The sequence below is a fragment of the Gavia stellata genome, chromosome 6 (assembly GCF_030936135.1).
Source record: "Gavia stellata isolate bGavSte3 chromosome 6, bGavSte3.hap2, whole genome shotgun sequence".
NCBI classification, from domain to species: domain Eukaryota; kingdom Metazoa; phylum Chordata; class Aves; order Gaviiformes; family Gaviidae; genus Gavia; species Gavia stellata.
This window is the reverse complement of record NC_082599.1, coordinates 44,053,199-44,062,216: the sequence shown is the minus strand read 5'-3', so window position 1 is coordinate 44,062,216 and position 9,018 is coordinate 44,053,199. Positions and strand designations below refer to the sequence as shown.

At 55.1% G+C, this 9,018-nt stretch overlaps 1 protein-coding gene across 1 annotated transcript; it reads left to right on the top strand.

Annotated features, from left to right (window-relative positions):
* Positions 1 to 4,381: 4,381 nt before the first annotated feature.
* On the top strand, positions 4,382 to 8,245 carry EOMES (eomesodermin). Its single transcript, XM_059818998.1, has 6 exons — positions 4,382 to 5,124; positions 5,448 to 5,602; positions 5,928 to 6,049; positions 6,540 to 6,698; positions 6,789 to 6,850; positions 7,510 to 8,245. The coding sequence occupies exons 1-6, from the start codon at positions 4,382 to 4,384 to the stop codon at positions 8,243 to 8,245; spliced, it is 1,977 nt and encodes a 658-aa protein (XP_059674981.1).
* The last annotated feature ends 773 nt before the right edge of the window (positions 8,246 to 9,018 follow it).

The following is a 9,018-nucleotide window of genomic DNA, read 5'->3' as shown; positions in this document are numbered from 1 at the left end:
TCTTCTATTTAAAGTCCATATATATCTGCTTCAACAACAGTTGACTCTACTTTTTAACCCTTTTGGGTTTGAATTTTCACAACCTCAAGGTAGATTTTAAGCTACAATTATATCTTCAGGACTGTATATCTCTGCACACTGAAAATCCCACTTGGCGTAAACTAAAATGGATTGATGGTCTTTGCAGCTTTAGCAGAACTTCCTTTCGTCAGAAAATAAAGAGAATTTTCAATTAATTTAGTCTCCTAACATTCCCACGAAAGAGATGGCTGTTGTCTGCATTTGACAGATGAAACAACTTGAGCACTGGAAGGGTGTAGCTGGCTTCTTCATAAAAATAGCCCCTGCAGTTAAGCGACAAGCTGAAATGCCGAGCCTTGCACAAGCATATTAATACCTCCTTGATTTTTGTGAGTGCTGTAAGCACTCAACAGCCCTGAAAAGAAAGGTATCAAGATTTTAAAAAGGAAGCACTCACATATGATTGGCCACATATGAAAAAATTCTGATTTAGTGATTTTTAAAAGTGGCATTGAAAGATGGTGGAAGAGAGGGAAGTCCTATGAATGCATTTAAAAGTATCCTCCTCTCTTTGCCTAGCCAGGTACTCTGTATGTGGTTGAAGAGAAAAAAAAAAAAAAAAAAGCCAGACTGGATGACTGGAAAAACAGAAAATCCGCAAAATCCCAGCACAAACTTGACATAAAGCTGAAAGTACTGAAGCCCCTTGGGAATCAGATGCTAGCAAATTGAAGGCGACATTCAGAAGCTGACAGCTAGTTTTTAACCCAAATCAGGACAGGGAAAAAAATTACCTCACAGAAACTATTCAAATGAAGCGCTCAGAAAATACCTGTCAATCCTGCCGTGGTGGCAGCAGGAATTCAGGAAAAGACTACAGTGACGGAATAGCATGGCAGGTGATTCTAAAAACCAGAATTTTTAATGTGTCTGTAGAGACCCAGTGGTGTGTGTATCCATATCCATATTTATAAGGATAAAGAACACATATGGCTATGTATGGCAATATGTGGATTTCCATATATATACAGACATATATATGTGTGCAACATACTGATAGAATAGATTTTATGGATCCCAACTTCTTTTCCTCTCTTAGGCCCTCCTGAGCAGGGTACTTCAGTTGAACAGTTTCAGTCCCACAAGTCCAAGCAATTTCTTGAAGCAGGGGCTGTTTCCCGATACACTGACCTCCGACGAAAGAGGCAAGGGCTCAATCCCAGCCTGAAAGCAAAGGATGAAATACTTCAGTAGAGTGTGACTCCACTGTAACTTGGGCTGCAGAAAATGAACTCTTCTGGAACAGCTTTTTTAAAGTCAGAGACAATCCTTACTTGAGTAAACCCTAGGAGTGTATCTGAATAAAACCCAACAAAGCAAGATAATCCGTAACCCTTCAAAGACCTACATTTTCTTTCAACATTCTTTTTGTGGTTTGGAGGTTATTTTAGTAGATTTAAGAATCTAACATGCTCCTTTCTGTTTCACCAGAGTCTGCTGTTTCTGCAGTCTTACCTCTAAGATAACATCTAAAGTGTTGCGGGACCCATTCAGAAATCTCCGGCCTCACGCATGACTGAAACATGCCGCAGCTTCCTACGGCGATGTTCCCCGGCCAGAGCCCGGAGAGATGGGGGACAGGGAGCAAGCATGGAGCCGGCTTGCAGAGGGCCGGGGACACGATCTCCCGACTGCCTTCCCGACCCCCGGGGAGGGCAGATTTGCAGGCTAAAGAAATGACAAATACGGAGTCCCAAGAGTTTGGCTGGTGACTCCGGTGGCAACTTTAATTTGCGGGGTGCGAAGGGGGGGTGTGTGTGTAAGTATAGCTCTTCCCGTACCGTACGGAGTGAATGAACAAGCCCCCGAGTTACAGGCGGTTCCCTCAAACCCTCGCACGGCCGAAGCCTTTCCCGACGGGGCTCCCGGGGGGGGCAGCCCGGCCCCGGCCCCCCCCTGCCACCGCCTCCGGGCCCCTGGCTCGGCGGGAGCTGCGGGGTGCGAGGCAGGGATCGAGCCCAGGCTGCTGCTCTCCCGAGCTGAGCTGAAAATAACCCCGAGTCTGGAAAGAGCTGGATGAATCCTTCGTTCGTTAGGGAGAGACTCACCCCAGCCGTTATTTCGAACCAAACTGAAAAGCTCTCCCTTTCCCAGGGTGGCCACGGTTTTCCTGCCCCCGCCTCCGAGACAGTGCAATCCTCAGGAAACCTAAGCAACATCGAAAGTTCTTCTACCTTTCTCTGTTAAACGCGAGGTTAGCCGAGTTTCGGGGGGAACAACGCTGCAGCCTTGAACTAAACGGCACCTGTCCTGCCAGGATGTTTTAAAGCATGGGACCGTTTCGGTCTATAATATCGTAAAAATAATTCCCTTAAATCCTACGTAGTAGCTTTGTAAAATCTCCTTCCGTCTCTGCCCTAGCCCGGGAGAGGCACGGCCCGGGGGAGCGGGCTGCCGGAGCGGAGCCCCGGACGGGGGCCGGCCCCGCGGGGAGCCGCGCCGGGGCTCGCCGGCCGCGGGAAGGGATGCAGAAGCTCAGCCTCCGCGGCGCCCGGCAGGATGCTCCTCGTTTTGTTTTGCGTTCGAAGCAGGGCTGCCCCGCCGGGCTCCGCTCCCCTCCTCACCCCGCGGTGAATGCAAACACCTTGCCGAGAAGCAGCCCGGGGAAAGGGCAGCAGCGCGCAGCGGACGGTCCGCTTCGTGCCGGAGCGTCGGGCTTCTCCCATGCTTTTTTGTTGGCTTCCTCCGTCGGACGAGATCAACGCAAAAATTGGGCCAAACATTAACCCGGGGAGAACGGGTGGTTAGGGCTGGGGTGGTGGTGCTATTTCAGTGCCGGCTGTGGGGAGCCCGTCCTAGGCTCCCGCCTGCGTGGCCGCAGCCGAAGGTGGGCCCAGCAGGAGACGGTTCCCCCGTCTCTCGGCTCCGACCAGGGGTAGGGATCGCGCCCCGGCTGACCTCAGAGCCGCCGGTGCCCGGCCACTGCCTCGGCGGGCACCGCCGGGCACGCACCGCCACCGCGGCCGCGCGAACGCCCAACTTGCGCAAGAGCCGCATCCCCGCAGAGCTCCGCCTGCGCCCCTGCCCCGGGGTTTGGCGGCCGCGGGCAATTGTTGGCGATTTATTTCAGATGCCCCGACGCGGCACGGCACGGCACGGCCCGGCGGGAGCGGGGGGCGAGCGGGGGCTCGGCGCGGCGGCGGGGCGGGCGGCAGAGCTCGGCTGCTCCAGCCCGGCCGCTTCCCCGCGCCCGGCGGGTCCTTCCGTCAGGCAACGAAATCCTCGCCGCTCGGCGGGTCTGGTTTAAAATTCAGCCGTGGGGAGGAGGCAGGTTTTTGCACCGTTCTCTGCGAGCTGGCTGGCGGCGAGCAGAGGGCGAGGGGCCGCGGATTTGTAGCTGCAAATCGGTCCCGCAGGCTCTGCCCGCTCCGCAAAATCACACCGGCATCTACGTCTTCCCAAGCGCCGTTCCCTTACCCTTTGGGGCAAAAGGCTCCGATTTTTGCGCTGAGAGACAGCGCCAAACAGATCTGGCACCCACCTGAATTATAAACCTGCCTTCCCGGTGGGAGATGCTGAAGGGGAAGGCGGGTTGCGAGAAACCGACTGCCGAGTTCCTGAAAACCGAAATTGCAAACCAAGCCCGCCGCTCCCCACAGAGACGTCCCTGCGAAGGTGAAACGTGTCACCCCCGTGATAACGGTGCTGCCCGGGGAGCGGAGGGGGGGGAAGGCGGCTGTTGTGCCGAATTGTTTGAACGGCGAGACGGCCAGCGCGGGGGTGCGGGGGCTAGTGTCACCCGCCCCGTCTCAGCGGCCCGGCGGGTCGCCGCCTTCCCTCCCTGTTGGGTGCCGGTGCTGCGACCGACTCCCCCCCCCATTTTCCCTTTCGTCCCCATCCCTCGCTCCCCGCCGCGGATCCTCCCCTCCGTGCCCCGGGAGGACGGTGCCACCTCGGCAAAAGGTCTTTTTTTGTGGGAGGCGAAGTCGGGCCCTCCACTGCGGCCACCGCGGGGTGATGCGGGCGCTCCCCTCACTCCGAGAGGCACGGGGCGGGCCGGAGCCCCGCCGGTGGCCGGCTGCGGGAAGGGGGGCCGGGGAGGGGGGGGACACACACGCTGGAGTCACAGGTGACTTGTTCCAATTAGTAGCTGTCTAATTAAATTAGTGTCACGCGGCCCAGCCAATGGGCCGGCGGGGGTGGAGGGCGGCGATGAGACAGCCCGGCGCAAGCCCCTCCCCGGCGGCCCGAGGAGCCGGGCGCGCCGGTATAAATTGTCTCGGCGGAGCCCTGCCGCAGCGCTGCGCGGCCGCGGGTCGGGGTCGGCACCGGACCGCGTGGGCACTCCGCCGCACCGAGGATGCAGCTGGGCGAGCCGCTGCTGGCGGCGGCGGGGGCCCTGCCGGGCGCCCCCTTCTACCCGCTGGAGGCCGGCGGGCGCGGCGGCGGGGCTGGGGCGGGCGCTGGCGGCGCGACCCGCGGGCCGCCCCGGCCGGGCTCGCCGCCGCGCCTCGATCTGGATAAGACGCCCAAGAAGTTCGGGGCGGCCCCCGCCGTGCTGGGCGAGGCCGAGGCGGGCGAGCCGCCCTTCGCCGCCCCCAAGCCGGACGGCCGCAAGGCCACCCCCTGCGGGGAGGAGGAGCTGCCCCCGGCCGCCGCCGCCCGCTACTCCATGGACAGCCTCAGCCCCGAGCGCTACTACCTGCAGTCCCCCGGGCCGCCGGGGACCGAGCTGGGGGGGCCCTGCGCCCTCTTCCCCTACCCGCCGGCGGCGCAGCACGGCGCCGTCTACCAGCCGCCCGGCGGGCCGCGCTACCCCTACGGCTCCGTGCTGTCGCCGGGCGGCTTCGCGGGCGCCGTCTGCCCGCCCGGCGGCCGGGCGCAGTTCGGCGGCGGCGGCGGGTACCAGTATGGGCAGGCGGCGGCCGGAGGATCGCTCTACGGCCCTTACCCGGCGGCGTCGGGGTCCTGCGGCGGGCTAGGGGCCCTGGGGGTGCCGACCGCCGGCCCGGGGCTGCGGGCGCAGGTCTTCCTCTGCAACCGGCCCCTCTGGCTCAAGTTCCACCGGCACCAGACGGAGATGATCATCACCAAGCAGGGCCGGTAAGCGGGCAGGGAGTGGGTCGAAATTGGGGGGGGGGGGGGTGGGAGCGTTCGGGGCCGCTGGGCGCCGGGTAGCGCTGCCCGCTCCCCCGGGAAAGAGGTGCGCCGGCGGGTGCGTGTCCTCTCCGGCGCGGGGATGCTTCCCCCGACAAGCGGCTCTCCAAGCTTCGCCACGCCAGGCGGCCGGGAGACGAGGCGGGGGTGGCTGGGGCTCGGTGCCGGGACGGACGGGGCACCCCGCGGCCGGCTCCAGCTGTCGCCGGAGCCCGCGCCCCGTTTCCTGGCCCGCCTCGCATGTCGTGTGCTTTTCCTCCCTTCCCCAGGAGGATGTTTCCTTTCCTGAGCTTTAACATCACCGGCCTCAACCCCACGGCCCACTACAACGTCTTCGTGGAGGTGGTGTTGGCGGACCCCAATCACTGGCGTTTCCAGGGGGGCAAGTGGGTGACCTGCGGCAAAGCCGATAATAACATGCAAGGTAGGTGCGGGTTCTCCGGGGACTCCCCGCCGCCTGTCCCCGCGGGTCGGCTTCCCAGAAAGGATTCCCGCTTCGCCCCCCTCTGCAGGGTCTTCCCCAGCCCCGGCATCCCGCTGCGGGCAGAGCTACGCTTTTAAAGGCGTTTTGCATCTTTATTTCCCTCCCCGCACGCCGCGGTGTATGAGGCTGCGCGGGAGAGGGGGCATCGGGGGACCCCAAGTGCTGCCCGGGCGCTGCCGCCCGCCCTGCCCCGCGGCTCCGAGCTGCCGGCGGTGGAACAAAGCCCCTGTACCCGGCGGCCGCTTGACGGGCTTATCTTCCCCAGGCAACAAGGTGTACGTTCACCCCGAGTCGCCCAACACCGGGGCTCACTGGATGAGGCAGGAGATTTCTTTCGGGAAACTGAAGCTCACGAACAATAAAGGTGCCAACAACAACAACGCGCAGGTAAATGGTGGGGGGAGGCAGGTTTGAGGGGCTCTTGGTGACTCAGCCAGGGGAGCCCTGGGGTTTCGGGGCGTTACAGCATTTAATCGAGCCACTAGATCGCTGTTATTGTGACTTGTTCCTGTCTTGAACTGGGTCATAGATGTTGTTTTCTTTTCTAATTGTCTTCATAAGGAGAAGCATTGTCAGAAATAGATGTGTGAATTTCTTTGTTTTTAGCCAATATATCTATCTCCGGAGTTGCTCAAAAAGTGGGCGTGTAGCTGATAGCTCTGGATTTCCTGCATTTACAGATTGTAGCATATTAGCAACCTAGTGAAACAGGGCTACAAGCTGTAAATCATCTCCTGTTAACAGTTAAAATTGCTCTATTCCCAAGTTTAAAGATTACAGTTTACAGGAAGAAAGTATCAGGCTATAAAATAGATCTTTTAATGTTAGATGCAGTTTGTTTAATGAATGATCTTATCTTTTCCATGGTTCCTTTTAGATGATAGTACTGCAATCTCTACACAAGTACCAGCCCCGGCTTCACATCGTGGAAGTGACTGAAGATGGTGTTGAAGATCTGAATGATTCCTCAAAGACTCAAACATTTATTTTCCCCGAAACACAGTTCATAGCAGTTACAGCATATCAAAACACTGATGTAAGCATGGGTGTATAAAATGACAATTAAGAATAACATTGTCTTGTGGGTTCAATATCTCATCTTACTATATTCTGCTTTTACTTTTAGATTACCCAGCTCAAAATTGACCATAATCCTTTTGCAAAAGGCTTCAGAGACAACTATGACTCGTAAGTACACTTCTGTCCTCTCTTGCAGCTGTCTGTCTAGGAGGCATGATTCTAGAAACACGTCTGAAGAAAAACTCTTCCACACACTACTTCAATTATTCAGAAGTAGTAGTACTTCTACTGGCAGCTTTGCTAGCTTGATGTGCTCCTTTCAAAGATGTTAAATGTCTGTCTAGAGACTTTAAATGTCTGTTTGAACAGTTACTGTATTGTCTGGATGACCTGTCTTCCAGCAGGCTTCTGAATTTTGGTAGAAAACTTTTACTGGCAGAAGCTAGCTGGCCTGGAGATTGGCAGTAGTCTATGAGGTACCTCCACAGAGCAGGCAGCTTCTTCAAATTGTCAGCAGAAGGCTTGCCTAGCATCAGATGGCCTTTGAAAAACTGGAGTGATATATATACAAGTATGGCTTCTGGGAGGAAGGTGCTGCACTGCATTTACATGGGTTGGCTGGCAGAGAACAGTGTAGTAAAACTAGAAATTTTATACAGGTCGAGGAGAGACAACTCTGAAATCAATAAGAATGAACAGCCATCTGGTTAAACCCAGGTGTAATTCTAATTAGGAAATAACTTGGTTTCTTCCCATTTGTGTTTTTGTCTTACTATCACACTGGAATTGTAAAGAACAACACTCAGTATTTCTCTTTTATGTTGTAGCATGTACACAGCTTCAGAAAATGACAGATTAACTCCATCTCCCACGGATTCTCCTAGATCCCACCAGATTGTCCCTGGCGGCCGATACAGCGTGCAACCGTTCTTCCAAGAACAGTTTGTCAACAACCTGCCCCCGGCCAGGTTTTACAATGGTGAGAGAACTGTCCCTCAGACAAACGGCTTGCTCTCCCCGCAGCAGAATGAAGAGGTGGCCAGCCCTCCTCAGCGGTGGTTTGTTACACCTGTACAGCAGCCCAGTGCCAACAAACTGGACATGAACTCCTATGAGACGGAGTATTCTCCTAGCACCTTGCTCCCTTACGGCATTAAATCCCTCCCGCTTCAGACATCCCATGCTCTGGGGTACTACCCTGACCCAACATTTCCATCCATGGCGGGCTGGGGGAGCAGGGGCTCTTACCAGCGGAAAATGACAACAGGATTACCTTGGACGGCCAGAACAAGTCCTCCAGGTTTCTCTGAAGACCAGCTTTCTAAGGAGAAGGTGAAAGAAGAAATAGGCTCATCCTGGATAGAGACTCCACCCTCCATTAAGTCTCTAGATTCAAATGATTCTGGGGTCTACACGGGTGCTTGTAAGAGAAGACGGCTCTCCCCTAGCACTTCCAGCAATGAAAATTCCCCAACTATGAAATGTGAGGATGTTAATGCTGAGGACTATAGCAAAGACACTTCAAAAGGCATGGGCTACTATGCGTTCTATACTAGTTCTTAAAGAATCCTTTTATTCCAATTGGCTAATTTTTTCAGGGTGGCCTTGGTTTTTTTGCATTACAATTGCCAAAAAGACTCTTGCCTTCCACCTTGAATTGTTGTGTGCAATTCTAAAGAAGGTGCCAAAGCTTTTTGACTGTTGCAGGTAACTAAGTAGGGAAAGAGCAAACTATGGTAGAATTCTTCCCCTCTTTTAGAAGGAACCACATGCAGAAGCTGTAAGCAGGAGCCTAGATTTTTACGGTGTGGCTTATTTATTGGAGACACTAAAGTGTACAGTTAGGCTTGGCTCAGAGGCCTGATCAAATCTATGCACTCCTGAGCAAGGAAATAAGGGGGTAGGATCCCAAATTTAATTTTCTTCCCTGCCTGCCCCTCAGATAAAAGGGGGCTGGCTTGTGGGGAGCTGCACAATGCTATGTTCTGCTTTAGACTGAGATGGCTTCTTCAACCTTTGTCTGCAGCACAACTGGCTGAGTTGAGTATTGCTCAGCTAAGGCTTTCTTTGGCAGAAGATGGCCAAAATGCAGCCTGCTTGCCAGGCAGGATTTTTTCTTGAAGGTCTTGTTGCTAATAATGATGGGGTTGCAATGACCAAATCTGACTTTTCTTAGTTTAGAACTTGCATTAAAAAAAACCCCTTGCCTCCATCCCAAAAGCCTAACCTTTAATGAGGTGGCCAAAAATGAAGTGTACAGTTGTGTTTTGTCTAGATACACTGTAGAATATTGTGGAATAATGTATAAATAGTTGACCTATAGCTGTTCAGTCAGA